The sequence below is a fragment of the Lycium ferocissimum genome, chromosome 2 (genome assembly GCF_029784015.1).
Source record: "Lycium ferocissimum isolate CSIRO_LF1 chromosome 2, AGI_CSIRO_Lferr_CH_V1, whole genome shotgun sequence".
Lineage (NCBI taxonomy): Eukaryota > Viridiplantae > Streptophyta > Magnoliopsida > Solanales > Solanaceae > Lycium > Lycium ferocissimum.
In genome coordinates, this window is record NC_081343.1 from 5,389,511 (window position 1) to 5,411,077 (window position 21,567).

Genomic DNA, 21,567 nt, shown 5'->3' on the forward strand with positions numbered 1-21,567 from the left:
AGCGAGTTACTTATTACAATATACTACTACTTTTTTGGGTACCTAACGGTTTCATGAATCACCAGTGAAGCAGCACCACACTCAGCAGAGGCCGATCTACGATTTAAACTCTAGGGCTTCAACCTTTTAAATTTTTTAGCATTGAACCATTATATTTCTAAAGTTATGGGTTCATATCTACTATTATTTATTATAATATTAGTAAAATTTTTACAGATAAATTTATAAATCGCATCGAAAGTTTGGGGTTCAATTGAACCCCTAGTTGCAGTGCTTCATCCGCCTCTGACACTCAGGGGCAAACTAGAACAGAAAAACAGACATAGAAGAACAAATCCTCCACACAACAAACATAGGCTATTTCTCTAGCAATGACTTCATGATCTCGACCAACTTTTTCGAAGGTTTTCAGGTTTCTTACTTTTTTTCTATCCAGAGACAACACAGTCTGTGTAAATCATCTTGAAAATTTGAGCTGTTTGTGACTTCCCTTTAGCCCCTTGATGACTCCATGTAGATGTTGCTCCCATGAAATAACTGACATAGATTGATAGCGCATCCAGGTTTTCAGTTTGCCCCCTTGTCCCTGGCCATAATCACACCTTACAAAATCCCGTTTCTTTTTTTAATTTTTCAGAATCAGACTATCAAATAGAATTACACTTCTGAATGCAGAAAAAAAATAAAATAAATGGAGACACTACCATCTTGGGATTTCGTTATCAAATTGAAGAAGTTTCCATTGTTCAATTTACAAAAAGCGGTGTGCAACCATGGGTTTTTCATGATGGCTCCCAACCATTGGGAGCCGTCCACTAAAAGCCTTTTCCGTCCTCTGCGATTGGCAGATTCCGTCACATCTGCTATGACTTTCGTTTCACAACCTCCTGGAGGGGATCATCTTGTCGTTAAGGTTTATGGTGCAAGTGTTCTTTCACTTAAGGATGAGCGAGCCATCCTGGTACTATTCTTGCTTCTCTCCTTGTAAACACACAAAAAGAAAAAATAGGAGAACATCTAAAAAACTATAAAGAACCTGACTTGAAATAATGTTTTCTATGTAGTCTCAGGTGAAGAGAATGCTGAGACTCTCTGATAAGGATGAACAAGATGTGGGATGTTTTCATAAGATTCATCCAGATGCTGAGGCCAAAGGATTTGGTCGGTTGTTTCGATCACCAACCTTATTTGAAGATGTGGCCAAGTCTCTTCTTCTTCGCTTTTGCCCGTAAGTTCATAGATGCAACAAAACGTAGAAAGAAGCTGAAAAACCTTGTTAAGTTTCTAAAACTCAAACATCAACGCCTTTGAAGTAAAGCTAGATTCTTTGACCATCTAAATGAATTAATATGGTATCGCTCAGAGTGCTTGATGTTAAAAATATATATTGCCAACTTTTACTTAGGTGGAAGACATCTTTGGATCTGGCAAAGGCTCTTTGTGATCTACAACTTAAAAAAGTCATGTCCAAAAGAAAGAGAACTAATATTACACCTATTGGAGACTTTCCGAGTCCAGAAGAATTAGCAAGTTTTAGAGAGGAAGAGCTAAAAGGCAAAGCGAAATTTGGATATAGAGCAGCGGACTTGATTATCTTGGCTAAACAAGTTGTTGATGGAAAAATTAATCTGTCTAATATTGAAAAAGACGACATTGGTGATATACCAAGTGCAAGGTTTAAGCTGAAGATAAATGGTGCTGGTCCTTTCACCATTGATACTATCATGATGTGTGCTGGAATCTATGATAATATTCCAATTGACAGCGAAACGGTGCGTCATATGAAAGAGGTAAAAAAATTAGACATCCTCTTTTCTCATTCTTCTTAATATTTGATAATTGATTATTCTTGGTTTACTTGATGTGCTTTGTTGCCTATTGAATTGCATAGAAAATAAATAGCAAGTGCAGAAACATGTTTAGATTCTCTTTTTAACAGAGAATCAGTGTTCTCTCATTTTGCATGAACTGATCTACTCGTGGATTTTTTAGAAGAGGAAGTGATGGTATAACTCCCCCGTTCAAATAAAAAAGAGGTTTGTGAGACCAGTAACCTCTAAAAGCACTGAAAATTCAAGTGAGAAGAAATTTACAGATCTGATTCTTATACTAAGAGGCTTGCCTTATTGGAAACAACTTAATATATAGAAGATTTTAATATAATATGTGGAAAGTTAAAAAGGAAGACCAGATTTAGGATAAAACTAATTGGCAAACAAAGATTTATACTAGAACCTAGTCACAAATGAGAACCTGTTAAGATAGTGAAATAGTAATCCATAACAACATGAGATATTGCAAAAGAAAGAAAAATATACTTATCAAAAAAAAAAAAAAAAAAAAAAAAGGAAAGAAAGAAAGAAAATATAATTAGCATGAACATAGTTAGCATGGCTTTGGTATAAACTCTTTGTTTTTTGCCTTTACACTTTTTTGGTTGAAAACAAGCTAGTAAAACATTTAAAATATAGTGTTATGATGAAAATAAAGAAAACAAAGAAGCTATTTACAAAGGATTAAAATTCAGAATTCTTGAAGTCATTCTAACTCAGTTAGTGCGATCCAATACCAGGGCCGCGTCAGGCTATGAGAGCTGATCCACAACATAAATATTACAACCTTGAGAGTTGAGACTTCTAGCAATAGATTTTGAACGCTAATTAGCCTTGGAAATTTACATACAATGGCAAAGATAGAAGATTTTCAACTGTCGTTACCGCCAATTTTTTCCTCCAGTCCTATACGCTAATTGCTGATTTATTGTATGAACTAAAGTTATAAGTTATATAATATTTTTCATTAATTAATTGGGACAGGAGAATTTATTTTGTTCATGTATTAGCACGTATATGTTTCACTGAATCAGTTTCGGTTGTCTCACAGAGGAGCTATAAAGGAAGATATCTGAGCAGGATGATTAACGTATTAGAAACTATCACTTTAATAAATTTGTATTTAGCCGTAAAATCAAAGAGAAGTTTTGTGGAAAGTAGATATCTCATATATTTATTTTCCAATTGATCTTGAGCAACGGAAGGAAAATGAAAGCTTATGGTCCATGAAAAATCAACTGAACTTCATTATTACATGTTAATGTAGTCAGATATTGTATTGTGTCGATGTAAGGATTGATCAGAATCACTCAATTGTGGCACGATTAGTTCAAATTCTTCAGAAGTGAATGTTTGGAATACTTTATTGGAGAAGGAGCTTTATAAGCTATTAGCTCTCTTTCTCTATTATCCCTTTTATAACGTAACTGTACTCCTCCACCCGAGACGTTCTCTGCCGAATTATAACGTTTCTCTTGGTGTGAGTATGTGCAGTTTAATTTGCTGCTAATTCTTAGGGTATTTTGAAGAGTCTGCATCTTGTAACCATATTCATGTCACTCTCGTTTGAAGATATGTAAAGCCTAATGAAGAGTTCATGTACGTAGATAACGTAAAAGTAGTTTTCGTATTCATTTCAATTTGAAGTAATTAATACGCTGATATTTGTTGAATTAAGAGTATTTTCTTCTTGAGTGTTTTTTGCAACTTCCATGTTGAGTTGGATTAATGATGGAGCAGAGATGGGAGAACCTATCATTGTATCTGTTGGTAGGCAACACATATATGCATATCTATCAAGATTACATTGATATTTGTATTCAATGATTCATTTCCCATAGTTAAAGGCAGCTTGCATGCATTTCACGAAATACCGGTCATCAATTGATTAATGAGCCTTTTTCAGTTTCTACGTTCAATTTTTAGAAAATACACATCTTTGGTCGCAAAAGACAGAGACATTTGTCTTTTGCCAGAGATCATTTGAATTCCCATGGAGTCGATCTGTCCATGAGAAGCAGATAACTGTTCCATATTTTCTAGGATGGATTATCTGTGTTTCTTCATGCAGAAAAAGTAGGATGAAACAGAGGCATTAAATTAAGCTAATGAATTGATTGTTCATGTAAACATTACACATCAATCATTTGCTTAGTAACATCAGATAGACACCAGAAGGCACAAGGTAGAAAATTCAGAATAGTATTTCCATTTTACTTGCCGTGATTTCAGCTTCATGGACTTAATCTGAGAAAGCGAAAAAAGGGATCGATTAGTCTCCGGAAAAAGGACAAACTACAACAATTCTACAAGCTTTATCATCCATTTCAGTGTTTGGCTTACTGGTAAGTTGTGGATATTATCCTCCATTTCCATTTAATTTGTAGAGCTCTAATCATACACTTGATTTATTTTATTTCTTGATTATCTTTAGGTTTGAACTTGCCAACTCTTATGAAATAAAACTTGGCAAGACATTAAATGTGTTATTACCATCAGAATATCATCATGCCACCGGAAACTATGAAAAGAAGAACAAGAAGTATTAAGGTATGTAACATTATGGCCGTGTAGGTTTTAGCAGTTTCAAATCTGAATTAGCAGTACTAGCTTGCTAGAATCATGTATGAATGGCAGTCATTATTACTAGCTCTGTGAGTTGGAAATTGGGAAATTGTAAATCTATATGTTTTTTTTATTTTTTATAATAAAGAATTTTATTATCAAGTGAAGAGTTTAGGTACAGAGCAAAAAACTGTCTTTTGGACATATAGCCCCAAAATGACAGATGGCTACTCAATCACAAAATACGACTGTTGCATTAGCTAGTGTTGGGCTAAATGGTCCAAAGATACTCGTAATACGGTGTGATATTGTCCGCTTTAAATGCGGTTTTCCCCAAAAGGCCTCACACTATTAGGAGTATTCAAGACCTTATAAGTAGCTATTTTTTTTTTTACAGCTATCAATGTGGTACTTTGTTCGCACACCCAACAATCTCCCCCTCGAACTAAGTTCCACACTACTCATCAAGGGTCAGAGATTCAACGTGTCTTTGTGCCACCCACATCATCAAAGTATTTACGATCACTAAAGCCTAAAGGCTGTGTATGCGCCTTCAAAGCTATGGGTAAGGGTCGTAAACCGGCCCATAGACGGGCAAAGGACGTAAACAGGTCCATAGACGGGCAAAGGAACTAAGCCGGGTCCCACGCCACACTCCGCCATTTTCATACTCATTCTGCCAACCCATTGGCTCTGATATCAATTGTTGGGCTAAAATGGTCCAAAGATACTCTTATACGGTATGATATTGTCCGCTTTGGACCAAGCCCCAACTGTTTTTCCCAAAAGGCCTCACAAAATTAAGAGTATCCAACACCTTGTAAGGTAGCTTTCTTTTCTTTTTCTTTTTTTTTTTTAGCTACCAACGTGTTACTTTGTTCGCACACCCGACAACTAGAACTACTCTCAGTAGCTAGGGATAATGGTTATGCTATTCGAGCCAAGCTCTCAATCTTCTTTGTAATGCCCCTCCATGATGTATCTCCTGGATAAGTCTTCTGAGCAAAGTCTCAATGCTTTGTTGCTTGTTATGCAACACCCGTTGGTTCCTTTCCATCCATATGAAATACACACCACCTGACATTACAGCTGATTTGATTTCATCTTCCCACGCCATAGCCCATAGGTCCCCTGTTAATGCCCATCCAAACCAATAGCCTTTTCCAGATGATCCAAGAAACAGCACAAGTGAAGAAAAGATAGGATATGCTGGCATTAGCCTGATCACATAATGGGCATGTTTCTGTATTCACTATGCCCCATTTAAACTGGAGCGGATCCCCTCCAGTGGGGGTTTCGTCCAGTTCATCCGGTACACAACCAGATTTCTTGCACGTGTCGCACTTAGAAAGCAATGGTCAAGATTTGTCTGGTTAAACTATTATTTTAACCATGGTTTTATCTTCTCTTTCGTCTATCTCCAATGTCACTTTACAGGCTTGAACCTTAGAAACTGTCGTTATTTAATATTTTAAGGAGGTGAAATTGCAAGATCAAATTGAGTAACTGAAGTAATTTTTTTTTTTTTTTGGTAAATAAGTGATCTTTATATACCAAGGGAAATATGTACAAGCAAATTAAAACCCCCAGAAAGTTGGACATACCCCAACCTACAAACAAACAGAGACCATCCCAGTTACCCATCATACTTCCTTCTACATGAACTCAACATTATACCTATTACTTCTACGGGTAGTAATTCATGTTCTTGAGCACCAAAGCTTTGAGAATGCGGCACTCGAGAATGTATTTCTGCACTATCATCTTGCATAATACTTATGAGGTCTAGTTGTCTGGAATATCCTATTATTTCTTTCCCCCATTATGAAGTAGACTCTTGCCAACACCATTCGTACACCATAGTTCTAGCATTTTTTTCACAAACTTACCCGCCCATACTAGTTCCCGCATTCCAACCTAGGAACGTCGATGCACTCCTTGCCAGCCCGGTGGCTTAGTCCACAAATTCTTAGAATAAGGGCATTTGAAGAAGAGATGGTCCATGTCCTATTACCTTGCATAAGGCACATTCTTTGTCATCCACCACGAAACTAGCTTTTGTCCTAGTATATAATTTCCAAGAATCCGAGAGTGAATATCCATTTTGGAAGTCCAAGGTTGTTGCACTCCAATCTCCTCCAAGGTACTTTGATGAAATCCCCTCGTAGCTTTTGATACATCTTCTTAATAGAGAAAGTATTCATATCCAACACTTCCTGGCGATTATATCCAGTAACTGAAGTAATTTTAGAACATCAAAAGCTATAGCATTAGTGTTTTTCATTTTTTTTTTTTCGGTTCATTGTTCTAATTATGTTTTACCTCTCCCTCGTCCCTTTCGATTGATATTCCATGTAACTCCTGTCGAATCTTGTTGAACTTTTTCTACAATGTGAAGCCAACTAGTTCTTCACTCAATTAATCCATGGTAGAATTTCTAAAACTTAATTACTGCCTAAACTAATTCGTTATAGAAACGGGTGAAGTTCTGCAAAAATATAAGATTAAAAAGTGGAGGATTATTTTCATTACATAAGAGGAAGATTGGGCTAAATGGTCCAAAGATGGACGAAAGGGAATATAACCACGGTCAGAATAACAGTTTCACCAGACAAATCTTGACCATTGCTTTTGTCACGACCCAACCCCGTAGGCGGTGACTAGTGCCCGATCTGGGCACCCAAACACATCTATCAAACGCTATCTCAAATCATAACGAACGCATTCAAATATATAGCGAAGACAAGGCTATGTTTCAAATTTAGATAATTTCCGGAAAAAATTTTTCCTTTGTTTAATGGACTATCCAAAATAACCCTGCGTGACTAAAATACCAACAAAGGCCACACTCAACAAAATATCATATATCCGGCCGCCGCGGCGGCTGGGATCGCCCCAAACACGACGTATACACACACACGAACTCATAGGCACGACCCACAAAACAAGTCGTAGATCCTAAACGTATTTAGACGAGAATCATATCTTTGACGGGGCCCCGCCGTACCCATGAACAATATATATAAATCAACGAAGAATATATATACCAAAAGTATAAGCTCCGAATGAGAGGAGCACTCCCAAAAGGTAAGGGTGTCCGTGTGGATCACCGGTGAACGTGCGACCACTGCGGGCATGAAAGCCCGGAGAGGGGGTAAACGAAATATGTCGAGTATGCAAAGCGGGCGAAATCAACAATAATCGAATCGGAAGTATGGAAAATAATACATATCCAAAAATATCAAAATTTTTATTTCCAAAGTATAAATTATGCATAGGGCACGAAGGAAAATATGGTCGCCGTCGATGGCGCCATAACACAGATAACACCGAAAGTTTCAAATCTCGAATCCCCTCACACATCACAACACAAAGATAACGCCGATCACGATAACGCCAAACATAAGTGGAACCCGGCCCTCCAAAGAGCACGGTGAACCATAAACACGAGATAACACCGGAATGTATCACAAAGCGCACGACAACGAAGGCCGGGAGCCGCGAACGATATCATAGTAGGCACGAGCGGAGTAGTGAGGAATCATATGCATAAAATCATTAGTATAAACCCGAAGGATAAATAAAATAGTCATATTCGAAATCGGAATAATAATTATCACTTTTTGTTTCAAAGTTGCCGAGTTTACATAAAAGGGCGTCGCGGGACCCACGGACGAGTATAGACCCGAACTGAGCCACCTATGAAAAACATACTCATTATATATCATACAAACTCCTACGAAAGTTTCAAAGCATTCGAGCTTCTCGAGAAAGTTATGAGCGTTTGTAGTTTTTGAATCACTAATGAATAAGTTCTTAAAAAAAAATCAGCTTTTAAGTAGCCTTTGCAAATTATTAATTCCAAGGATGTAAGGATCAATATTATGGCATATTAGCACAAGGATACCAAGGAAACAAGTGCGAATCACGTACAAGCTCGGATTTCGAGAATAGAGTTTCCTCGAGGCTTGAATCATAGCCTAATTCAACGAGACATGCCAAAAAGGAAGGTTACTTTACATACCTCAAACGCTCTCCAAATGACCCAAACTCAAGCTAATCCAATCTATGATTCGGGCTGCCCACGATCTATAAACAAGCCATAAAATGCCAATTATTAGCCAAAGACTTTTTGGGCATTAGATTCCAAATTTGCCAATTCCGGAAATTAGGTCATTTCCCCTATAAATAGGCTACCCAGAATCTAACTCGGCCATATCAATCAACAACAACAACAACGACCAATCCTAACAACATCAACAACCAATCCGAAAGGCAAAACAACAATAATAGCTTTCTTTTCTATTATTCAACAACTTACATAAATTAACTCAACGGTTTACATTCAAGCCGTATTATCGCTATACATTTGATTATTAACCCAAACCCATACTAACAACATTCAAGAACATTCTAAACAATTCACATAATAATTCCAACAACCCACAATTTTTTCCATTTTTGGGCGAAAACAGTCCCAAGAAAGCAGCCCTCTTTTCATTTTTCCTCATTTTCAAGTCATGCTTTGCATCACAATCCTCAATATAACGATGTCATTTTCATAAAATATACAATTCATGTCAAATGCACGACCAGCCTCAAAACAGCCCGCAACAATTCACCATATCACTTTGGGACATTAAACTTTCATTTCCAAACTAGAAGTCATCACAACAACCATTAAAACGCTAAGCGACATTAGTGTGTTCTTTGGCATATAGCATGACCCATATTCGTCTATCACTACACATATACATATTTTGATGATTCTTAGCCATCCTACACCCTACAACAATTTAACATGCTACAAGGAATTTATTCAATAACCCAATCACAATACCCATTACAGCTTAGCACAACATCACACAACCCACTTCCAACATACTATATCTCATGATTTTCATCCATATTAACATACTACAATGTGCACAAAACATTCACAACTCATAAAACAAGAGAAATTCTTACCTTTCTTCTTTACTCCACAATTAGGCTAGGGTTTGAAATCTCAAAAATTGATGGCTAGATCGCTCCTGTCCACGTCACTTAGGGACCTCAAAATAGTGGGTTTTCATCATCAAAATAATTTTTGGAGGACAAGAAATGAGGGATGATTTTGCTGCTGCTGGCCGTGAGCTTCCTTAATGGAGGGAGTCTTCACTTCTTTTATTTTTCAAGTGGATGAAGTTAAAAGAATGAAGTGGTCATCTTTATTTCAAGTAGAGCAAGACTTGGTCAAGTTCCCTTGGCCCACATTAAATGAGTTGGACCACTTAAAAGGTGACACAAAATTGTGAAGATAGCCATGGAAATTGTGGATGATTTTCCACTTCCAATTTTTATCACTTTTGGCCCCAAATTTTTCTAATTGTTCCATACCAATAAAGACTTATATCTCAAAATAAAATCGAAGGTCAAGAATCCCGACTTTGTATCCCGAAATAATTTTTGTCCTTAACTTATCGTAATTAATCCAGATTATTCCACTGTACAAAAATACGGGTTCTAACAGCTTTTAAGTGAGACACGTGTAATGAATCTAGTTGTGTACCGGAAGAACTGGACGTAACCTCTACTGGAGGGGATCCACTCCCCATTTAAACAACCTATCACTTGTACTCAGCCTTCCATTCAGAGCCAACCATAAAATGAGATCTGTATGTTTTTCTTTAATCATGGAGTATAAGACAATATGTACGTCACAGTGGCTATATTTATTGGTGTTAATTCTTTTTTAGGATGGAAGCTGCATTGAATATTTGGACTGATGGTTTTGAGCAGATGTGGTGTGTGATGGATAGGATATACGCACCGGATGTTGCTATAAATTCTGCAAGAATTAATATTAAGATTTTGCAATTGATGGATCGGGCTAATTAAGAACTTCCATTCAGAAGGTTACTTTTCGTTTTTGTTTTCTAGAGATACTGTGTGGACTACAAATTGATATTGCTGGCTTCAGAATTTAGCATTATGGAATTGGGTGCTCCATTTTCTGCAACATAAAGCTGCTATTAATCACAATAATAGTTAACCAACTATATCCAAAACTATTGTATTATCATTTCCTATCTAACACGCATTTTGTGATAATATCTGGGCAAAAATTAAAGACCAGCAATTTGAGGGGCAAAAATTAAAGACCACCCCCGAATAAGGACAATCGTGCAAAGTACGACCCAAGTGATGGACTTCCCTAGGTCTGAATCCAGTACCTAAATCTGGATGGACTTCAATTCCTGGTGTCAACAACTCCTAGTGAATGTGCTGTTAATTTCAACTCCTGGTGTCAACAACACGCATTTACTGGTAATTGAGGATTTGTAGATCATGTAACATGTCTAAGTTGTTAATCTTTAGCTCACAAATACTTCTTTCTTTTTCTTTTTTGTTTTCACCTATTTCCAACACCAACATTCCTCACGGAGACTATGGTACTTGCCAACTTTAAGATAAGTCATACGTTATTAAATTGAACCCTTTCTCTAACAAGTTTATTTGCGTCACTTTTTTTTTTTTTTGTTGTTGAGCTGATACAGAGAATAGTAGTTTAAGGTGGCAAATCATGAATTTCATTATTTAAAAATAATTAAATGTAAAATTTAAAATGTTTCTCCATAGCTTCTTATCAGTTGATGCGTGACTGTGATTTAACTTGCTAATTAAGTACTTCATCATCCGCCATTGTTGAGCAATGTCAGGTTTCGTGAATCAGTAATTGCGAGCAATTCTACCTAATCGAGCTTCAATTTACTTCACCAGCTCCGATACCATGATAAATTCTACAATCTAAGCTGAATTACACAGCTAAATGTCACATACAATTGAGATTACAAGAGCAATTACCAGAGAGAAGAAGTGTAGCAGAAAAGAAAAAGAGTGATTGCATTCTGATCCGGATATTTTCTTACACATGTTCACAGGAGACACAACCCTATTTATTAGTTGTACATACCTGACTCTTAACAAATCGACTCCCTAATAGTCACAAACTGACCCAAAGTGCTAATAGCCTAGAATTGAACTTGTTACTTAGGCGATCACGGAGGACACCAGGCGACTGCGACGTGAACCAACCCAAAGGGGAAGAGTTAGTTGAAATTGATTTCTACCTCTTTACCCTAGCTTTACGTTACCACAATTATCAGTGATGGAATTGTGCAGAGAATATGTGGTAACTCTAATCGGAGCGACTCAACAAAATCAGTGGTTCAAGGCAAAACTTTGTAAGAGGCCTTAAATTAATTTAATTAAAAAATCAATTTATTTCTTCTCTTTTTTGTACCTATGGTGTACATCTTGTATATACCTTGTTCATCTCCCTGTTACCTGCTAGCTCCCATGATAGGAGATATTTGACAACTCTACTCACTAAGATGTAGATGATATAATTTTAAGAAACATACGGTTAAGATAATTTTTTCCAATAAATTCTCATAATCTCAATTTTGTACCACTGAGTAGATGTTAGAATAATTTCATACTTCTAGAATAATTCAAGTCTATTTTGAACTGAAAATCATTTAATCTACCCTTTATGTCTACAAGACTCCATTTTTAAATTATCAAAGATGTCATCAAATTGCTAATTATCATATATTGTATGTTTATTATAATTTGGGTTATTTGTCCAAATAACTTCTATTGCATTCAAAAGAAATCAGCATAAAACTAATATTTTTTTATTATTCTATCCGCCCCGTTTTATGTGAAGGTGTTACTGTTTGGGAGTCAAATATTTTTCTTAAGCTTTTTCTGTAATATTTTGAAGAAATGATATTCGAATTCATAGTAAGAAATTGAGTATTTTGATCCTCATATTTCAAACAGTACATAAATTGAAATAGAGGATTTTATAATATATAAAATAAAGAAATTGAGGCCTTAAATTTTGGGAGCCTAAAGGTATTGCTTTAGTGGCTTCCTCATTAAGTCGGTCATGATACTAATGGGTAGAGGGAGAACTAACTTATAATAGAGTTTAAGACTTATAACTGATCTAATGGACGAGATTTAATCTTGATTTGATATAAGTCATGCGTTTTACATTAGTCGAGCCACACATAAAACAAATATTTTACCATAGAGTACAAGAGAATACAAGAGAAATACATCTCTAAAAATAATTCACAACTTGTGAGCTTGATGCTTGCTGATGTATTTACTCATCCATTTCATAATAAGTGGTGTTTTTACCTTTACATTTTATTCAAAATAAGCGGTGTTTCACAAAATCAAGAAAATATTAATTTTTTTCTTCCAATTTAATCTTTATTAAATAAGTGGATTTTTACATAACCAAGAAAACATTAAAGAGCTATACTTCTTTTTTCATGGCATTTGATTAAGGGCAAGTTAGTAAAAACACTTCATACTTTTTTAAAGTGAGTAATTTTTTTAAGGGATGTGCCCAAACTAAAAACACCCGTTATTATGAAACGGAGGGAGTAGTAAACTTCAAGAGGACAAGTTTGAAATTCATTTTGGAGTATGTATTATATTAACGGTTAAATTAAGTTAAAAAGTACTTAAAATAAGTCAAAACCAAAAAACCATTTAGTTTGACCAACAACTTTATCCTTTTATCTCTTATAATTTCAAAATGTCTCAATCCATCCCATTTTTCATATAAACACTTTTATCCAAATACTAGATATGACACGTGACCTCCTATTTATAAAATAATTTTTAATACTTCAAGCACTTATGCTTAAAAACAAATTTTTTCAGCTAATCCAAACAGGCTCAAGTTTGAAATTCATTTTGGAGTATGTATTAGTAATAATGATTCCGTCCCATTCATTTTAAACTAGTTTTACATTGAAAATGATTGAAAATAATTACACACTCCTGTTTCATGACTCTTCCTATTTCCCGCCCATTACTGTGACTTTTCTTTTTCCTGACTCTTCCTCTTCTCTCCCATTAAAGAATTCATCTCTAGATTATCCTTAATTCTGTCTCTCTGCTTCTGTTTTGAAGATGGAAGATGGAGGATTAGGCACTCCACAAGAAAGGCAAAGAGATACCACAAGAAAAACACAATATGTTTTTCCAGTCAATGCTATTACATTTTCCATGTTCTCTTTTTATTATGAGCCTGCTATTACCTCACGGTATCATTTAGAGAAAAATAAAGCACAATTAATTTCTCTTGTTAGTTAACCCTATATAATTAAAGGGAAAATTATCAATTTACAAGTTAAAATAGTTTTATTATTCTGAATATCAAAGAAAAGGGAGTCCTTAATATTAAAACTATAGGAGAAGCATGAGTTATTAGATGAAACTTTAAGTGAGATTTGTGAAGATATTCCAGAAATTAATCAGTAGGTGGAATAATAGGTTTATAAAGATATTACTATCTAAATAACTAATATTGTATTGAATTAGAAACACCAATTTGAGTACTAAAACACTAGTAATAGGTATTTGTTTACTTGGAAATGAAAAGTAAGATTCTATATATTCCTTCTTCACTATGTATTCTCTTATTCGTTCTATACATTTTTTCAAATGCAGATTCCCGACAAAGTAAAAAGAAGAGGCATAGAGGATATGACTATGATGAAGTGATGTCATTGTCAAGGGGAAAAAATGATTCCATGGAAAAGAAAAGGAACGGAAAATATCTAAGGGTGACGCATTCACTGGATGATAAACGTGGTGGTTCAAAGGAATCCGAGGGGAAGCCATCAAGTAAGAAAAAAATGATATATACTGAGACACCATCACTGGAGCTTGAAAAGAATTATTTAAAGAGGGGGAGGACTCCGAGCGTCCCATACGAGGAAGAGCTATTCTACTTAAGTGACAAAATTTGGGGTGATGTTAACCAGGATCATGAGAATAACCAACAATTTACTCGCCAGAGTAGTAATTCTTGTTCCTTTAGGCCTTACAACAGTTTGGATCCGCAACCATCGGATAAATTTTTTGTGGGAGAAGTAGGGCTAGCCTTAACAGCTATCACTAGGAATCAGTCTAATCCAGTGCAAGTAGCTCTTGAACAATTTAAATTACTTTCTCAAAGTTTGAATACTAGGAAGAATTATGGCAACCAAATACTGGAGGCATGGATAACCCCAAAAAAGGTATAATCTTTTGTTTTTGTTTCATCTTTTTATGAAGATCGATTTCCATTAATTAATATACTAATTTTCTTCCCACACACCTTCAGTATCATGTACCAAAGCTGCATAATTAGTTTGTTTTAAAAATTGCCTAGACTTTTGTGGTGGTTGCATATTAATTATTCAAAGTTAACTACTTATTGGCAACCAATTATTCAAGTTGTGGTTCCAAAGGTAACAGGTTTTGCAGATCTTTAAGTTTGCAAGGGTTTTAAATATATGCATAAACATGTGTAAAGATTTTTACAGTTCTCATGTTATTAATTTCCTCTCCTTATTGCTCAAACAGAGCTGATTTAGTCTGTTAAACAACTTTTTTCTATCAATTTTCTCTTCAACTGGAACCAGCGATAAGAAATATATTTTCCCTATCGTCCTTCACTGGTTACCACTTGGTGTATGTGTAATGGAAGGATCAATGAACAATTTTTTTTTTTTGGTGTATTCATTAAGTGCTGTGTAAAGTGAGAATTGGGCATCTCTCGTTTCTCTTTTTTGGGACAAAAAGAGATTGCGTCTGTTGGGACCTAAGTTGTTTAAATTAACACGTTGAGCTTATGGTCAGTTGTTTCAGTGTGAACTGTTTTTGTTTTTGTTCTTGGTTTAATAATTAAGTTGTATATCTGATGCCTGTTATTGAACTTCTAGTCTCTTCAGAAGTACTCTCATATCATATAAAATTAGTGTGCAATTTTGTGATTCATATTTTGCAAGGAACATATGCAAAGCTAAAACTTGTTTGTCTTGGTACCGTTCAGGTGTGTATATTTTCTCTTACGATCACTTTTATGCAAGGAGGAGCTTTATGAACTAGAGGAACAAAAGATAGCAATGAGCTATTTGGACACGAAGATAAAACATGGACGATTGGTTTCAGATGCCTGTAATGCTAGCCATAGTTTTGGTAAGCTTTCTATCCAGCTAAGAATATCTAGTTTTCATTGTGTGTGAGGGGAAAATTAATCTTATATATGTAATTGTTATTGGTTGCAATTATCTGAATCAGAAGCAGTGTTAGCAGTTTGATATATTGATGATCTTTGGTGCTTTCATTTTCATTTTCGAATTTCAAGATCAGTTTATCTGCTAGTGATCTGAATCAGTTTTTGAACTATTGATGATCTTTTGGTGCTTTCATTTTCATTTTCCAATTCCAAGATCAGTTTATCTGCTGGTACCAAATAGGGTTTTGCATGAGCATCAGCAACCTTTTCACATGTGGAATATGTATATCCTTTCCAGTGACATGAATAACAAATATATGGCAAAGAAACTTAAAAACTTGGGCATATATTGCTCTCTTCCTGTTCGCTTTGTCAAGTTAATAAGCAACTACTTGGTTGTTAGTGTTGTCTGTGAGCTAAATTAATTAGGACGATTTCAACAAATAAATTTTCACTTCTCGCACCGGAAAAAGAAAAAAAGAAAAGAGAAGTGATATCAATCCCAATTGTTAGCATACCTATGCTGGGTCCTTGTTATCCACATTCCTAAGAAATAACTCCAAATGGTATTCAGCTGGGGCATAAATCATAGAAATTATAGTTTCTGTAGAATTTATTTGGAAAAGTTTGCAGACTTTCTATCTACGCTATCAAAATTAACTTCAAATTTATTAGTTTATTGCGGAATGAACTTTTAAGAACTCGTCCCCAACTGGACAGGAATCTTCTGCCTATGGGAGTCAACTGTCGCAGAAATTTCGTTTCATTCCAAAAGAACCATACTAAGTTCACCTTTGAAGGAACAAATCACAAATTAAATTTTCTGCTAATACCATACTTATTGAGTACAAAGAAAATAAATTAACAAGTTGTCCCCTATATATTAATTAAAGCTCAAAGGTAATCTGAAAAACTGTAGTACCAAAGAACTGGAATGCAAGAGACTCTTAACCTTTAGACATCTATCCTTTCTGATTTTGCGTGATCGGGTCCATCGATCTATATGAAACTATCTAAAGAAATGTATGCATATGTACGGTTCCATGAAGAGTTCTAATTCTATGATTTGAGTCATGTGACATGGAAATATCCACATGCTCAAACAAAGATCTTACTTTGGAAGACTGAAAATATTATCCCTATATTATGTTGTATCCTCTCTTTAGTTTCATCTTCTTGGAGCCTGATGCATAAGTGCAAAATTTCAGATTTACAATTCATGATGCCTCTCGTATTGTTTTTTCAATTTCTTCTGCTTCTATCATTTAATCTGTCCTAAATTTTCAGGAAATGAGTTTTCCCAAGGAAAACAGGGTTCGTGTAATATAGCAACTGATTGTGGACTCAACAAAGATAGACCAAAGGCTATGAACGTGGAAACAATTGGATGTCGGAAACCAATCACTGGAAAGTAAGCTTTTCTATTATTTCCTTTTGTTCCTCTTTCAAGTTTTTCCTTTTTGACAGTATTACATGCCTTGCAAGATGTACTAGAATCAAGTAAATTTTAGGAAAGTCTTCTGGTAGGAATTCCTCAAGGCGTATTATTATGGGTTTTCACCGATCTTTTCATTAATATTTCATCTTCTTCTGTTTTGCTGCTGAACCTATATGACGACTTCTGGTAGTTTTCACATTTAGTTTCTTGTCTAACTGATGACTTGCGCTTTGAATATTCAGAGCTTCAAACACAAGCCCCCATTCTCAAGAGAGAAAGAAAAAGAAGAAAAGGAAGATTAAAAACCAAGAAAATCATTGTGACTCATGTATACCATCTCACGCTTTTGCTAGTTCTAAGGAGATCAATGAGAGTGCCACTTCATTACCGGATGGAATGACCGTTGAGGTGCTGGTGAAGGGAAAACCAGACGGAAAAGTAGCTTCTCCGGGAAAGCAGGTGATCCTATTTGAACATTCAGATAGAGATGCTGCAAATGTCGTGCTACTGACTGATCCTTTCTTTTGTCCAGGTCAAAATTTATTTCACCCTCAAAGTAAAAGATGCTGAAGACTTTGTTGCCTCAATCATTGGTGGAGCTCCCTATATACTAAATCTAGGTCTCTCTCTCTTCTTCTTCTCTCTCTACTCATACACACACTGCTCTGTTAGTTGTCTGGATAAACAGATGAGGAGTATATATAGTTTAGGTGGATTTTTTTTGTTCTTCATGTTTTCCGATAAAGTTCTCATCACTCTTTTCCCTATAATAAAAGTTGTGACTTTGCTCCACCATTGACATTAACCGATTATCTCTTTAAATTTTTATGTTGATGTTTGATCAGGTTACGAAAAAACGTGCAAGGGATTGAGCATTGGCATTGAAGGTAACCATGTTCATGGACTGAAACTATTTCCTTTATATCTTAAGCGTTCTATTATGGGTGGCTAAACTATAATCTTACAGGTATGCATGTTGGTGAAAAGAGAAGACTCACTATTCCACCATCTTGGGGGTATATACAAACCATTGCTGAAATGCTCATTTTTTAAACTTCTTTGTTGTGATTCCAACACTTAAAACATTTCTCTGCTCTCATGCCTTATGTCGGTGCAGCCTTACACAACTGCCAGACTCATGGATCCAGTATGATGTTGAATTGGTTGATATATGTGAATGAAGATAATATATAGTTACTCCACAATGAAAGGAATTTTGCCAACCCCTCGCAGAGGTAATTATCTGAAGAGTTGTCTTAGCTGGTAACTGCATTTTTCTCAGCTCTTGTGATGATATTAATTTTGTAAACAGAAGGTATTTTTGTTTTTTGATTGCTAACTTTGCATATTGACCCATGAGAATTCTACCGTGAAATGGCGTACCTGTCAGTGACTGCTCTTCGAGCAGCAGAAGCAGCCACTAATGCTTGCAATAGGGTAGGCTATCTACATCACATCATCTAGGGTGCGGCCCTTCCCCTATTCCCCGGACCCTGCTAACGCAGGATGCTTTGTCTACCGGGCTTCCTTTCATTTTACTCAAAATTGTGTTACATTATTATTTCTGTGGTAAAAACTTACCATCAGTTGACTATGGATTTTAATGGTTTCTGTGATCTGCAGTGCAGACTATGTCTTTAGGCTAAGAAATATTTCCTTTCCATCCCCTCTCTTTCTCATCCCCCATTCTTGTTCTTAGCAGTGTATTTTCCTTTCCATTTTATTAGCTGAACTCCTGTGATCGTTGTCCTAACAAACTGGAAAACAGTCCCGGCTTTCAGTCGTCAAACTGCTTTTCAGTAGAATGTCAACTTAGAATTTGCTGCAGCGCAGATGTATCTTGCTGCAAGTTTATTTTCTTCCAGAACAATATGAACTCAGAGCTGATATAATAAATAGTTCTCCATGTTCACCATTAAATTTGCATACTTAAAAGTGATTCATACCTCTATGTAGGCTAAACTGTTGCTTTCCTCTCAATATTGGAAGGTATCAACACCTATTTAGAAATCATGAGCTTCTCGATCAGTTTTAGGTTCCATTGGAGCTATTTTTGGGGCAACTCTTGTTTTCTAGGCAGCTTCTTGTTGTTGTTATGTTACAATAAACTCGGGGTGTAGGTAAATATCTGATACAAGCACATATAATTTCTAACAAGTACATGTAGGTAAATGAGAGTCCTTGTAACCAGGAGGCTATTTAGGTTTTCACTTTGTATTTATTCCTCGTTTGTGAGAGGCATAGCGGGAACTAGCTATTAAGGTGAGAGGAGCCATTTAAACCCACATAAGCACATTATTCCCACCGATGTGGGACATAACAAACCACCACTCCGCATTGTATTAGGGGCCATATTCATCGTTTGTCTGCATTGAGAGAGCCCTTCAGGCCATTTAAACCCACATAAGCACATTATTCCCACCGATGTGGGACATAACAAATTGATGAATCAACAAATTCTAATGGGGACTGTTTTAGAATAAGCTTCATCAGTTGTCCGCAGATAAATGAAATTTTACATTGATGAAAATTTTGGTTTCTCTTCCTTGTCCTTATTTTATTATTCTGTTTGTCCTTTAATGTCCATTCATCTAAGAAGCATCTAAGATTATACATTTGACAATACCATTCTTTTGTTCATCTATAGGATCATAGCATGGAAGAATGATCTTGGCCAACAATAGGTTTTGCTAGTGTTGTCTGGAAGTGGAAGGTGTGACTAAAGCAATCTGCCATGTTTTTTGGGTTGTCTTGAAACCATTAACAACTATCTTTGTTGGAGATGATGTCTCTCCTTTGCAAATACTTAGTTTGTTTTTATATCTGAAAATTTATTGTTGACTATCATTTCATGCTCGTCATATAATTGCTAGCTTCATGCTTTAAGCGCTTCGCATTATATGGCTAAGTTAGCCAGGCTAACCAAGTTCTTGACTTGAAGGTTTAAGTTGTATTGTTATCTTTGCTGCAAATTTATGTAACTGTGCAATTCAAAAAATAATCGGGTATCCAAGAAATATGGAAAAAACCCTGCCTGGTTTTCATTAAAATCTTGGTAAGGTTTTCTTGGGTCCCCTACCCCTAAGCGCTGGTCACGACCCTAGATTGAGTCATGACAAGTGGTAGTGGTAGATCCAGGATTTTCGGATTGTGGGTGCTCGTTTCTTTTAATATAAAGTTACTATAGATCACATAGTATAAGTACACAATTATTTAAACGTGATGATTTAAAGAGTTAATGAGAAAATTACGATTAATATTATCATTATACAAAAAAAAATGACTTTTCACTTTTTGGGAAAAATAATGAATTAGCTTGAAGGATTTCTTAGCCAAATTGCCAAAATCTCTCAAGAAAAATAAAAGAAGTGATTGGACAATGATTTTTTCCTCTTTCTATGTTCACTAGAAATTACACAATGTTAAAGGAATTTGTAAACTAAATGTAAAGTAATCAAAGATAGTAAAAACTAAACTCTATAATGGAAACATGGATTGTCAGCTAAAGATGACTCTGAATTTTAAAAAGAATCGTCACACCAGGGTGTGAACCCTCGACTTGGACCAAAGATACCCCCGTCAGGCCATCCATCCGACCAGAGCACCCAATAGGCTTTTTGTTCAAGTTCATTAACATATCTGTTATTTGAGCAGTTTCTATATAGATATATAATATACGTTGGACATATATAATGGGTTCTCGATGATAGCTTTTTTATATTTACAAAACATAACATTACAAATCCTATACAAAACATGCTTTATATTTTTTTTTAAAAAATATTTTTAAATTATTTTTTATTTTTTAAAAATCATTTTTTTTAAAAATATTTTTTTTTTTTTTATGTTTTTAAAAAATTAATATTTTTTTTTTGCTCAAAAACTTATGTATGAAAGTTGTATGAAATCTATCCCTACTTAAAAATGGTGGAGGTAGAGAGGTGTAAAAGGGTTCAATTGAATTGTTGTAAAAATAAAAAATTATACTTAAAATCTCACATTTTCATGTATAAAGTTCATGTTAGTACAACAACATTGTATATATCTTTTACAACATCAAGACTTAAAATATAAATTTGTGTATGAAATGTGTAATTCCCTTAAAAGCAAATTTTATATATAAGAATATCTTTTTTTTATGCTTAAAATTTTCATAAGAATGGTATGAAATGTGTATATCTTCCTCAAGACTTAGAATTTCATTCACATTTTTAATCATTGTAATAATTTTCATACAATAAGGCTTCGCTCAAAATTTGAATTTATTAAAAAGCTCACACATACACATTTCATACAACTAGTCATGACAGTTCATTTTTTATAAAAAATATATATATCTTTCAAAACAATCGAAAAACTATGAAAATATGTAATAATGACATCACGTAAATATTTCTCCAATACGTATATATACGTAGTTTTCCCATATACTACTAATGACATCACAATTGCTTACATATACACAAGGTTGCTCAATTACAAAATTAGCTTAAGTCATACGAGTAACTGAACTTTTATTGGGCCTGAGAAAATTAAACACTTTTGGAAGCAAGATAGAACCAAGCGTCTAAAAGAAGACAAACTTTTAAATGTTTTGCAGTTATTAACACTCACAAAATACTCATTAATTAGTAGCTAGAACGCCAATGATAGTC

The 21,567-nt window shown here is 35.1% G+C and overlaps 2 protein-coding genes across 3 annotated transcripts; both read left to right on the forward strand.

The window, feature by feature from the left end:
- Positions 1-690: 690 nt before the first annotated feature.
- Positions 691-4,559, forward strand: LOC132047936 (uncharacterized). The gene is made up of 5 exons (XM_059438904.1): positions 691-961; positions 1,065-1,228; positions 1,406-1,790; positions 4,065-4,177; positions 4,267-4,559. Exons 1-5 carry the CDS (start codon positions 692-694, stop codon positions 4,379-4,381), a joined length of 1,047 nt encoding a protein of 348 aa, XP_059294887.1. The 5' UTR covers position 691; the 3' UTR covers positions 4,382-4,559.
- A 9,322-nt stretch (positions 4,560-13,881) lies between these two features.
- LOC132033187 (peptidyl-prolyl cis-trans isomerase FKBP43-like) lies at positions 13,882-19,759 on the forward strand. 2 transcript variants are annotated; one of them, XM_059423083.1, is made up of 9 exons: positions 13,882-14,491; positions 15,326-15,434; positions 16,762-16,885; positions 17,155-17,371; positions 17,445-17,532; positions 17,758-17,799; positions 17,880-17,928; positions 18,030-18,147; positions 19,560-19,759. In XM_059423083.1, exons 1-8 carry the CDS (start codon positions 13,973-13,975, stop codon positions 18,091-18,093), a joined length of 1,212 nt encoding a protein of 403 aa, XP_059279066.1. In that variant the 5' UTR covers positions 13,882-13,972; the 3' UTR covers positions 18,094-18,147; positions 19,560-19,759. The 2 variants fall into 2 exon arrangements, with proteins under 2 accessions (XP_059279066.1, XP_059279075.1); XM_059423092.1 differs by having other exon boundaries at positions 15,329-15,434.
- Positions 19,760-21,567: the final 1,808 nt, after the last annotated feature.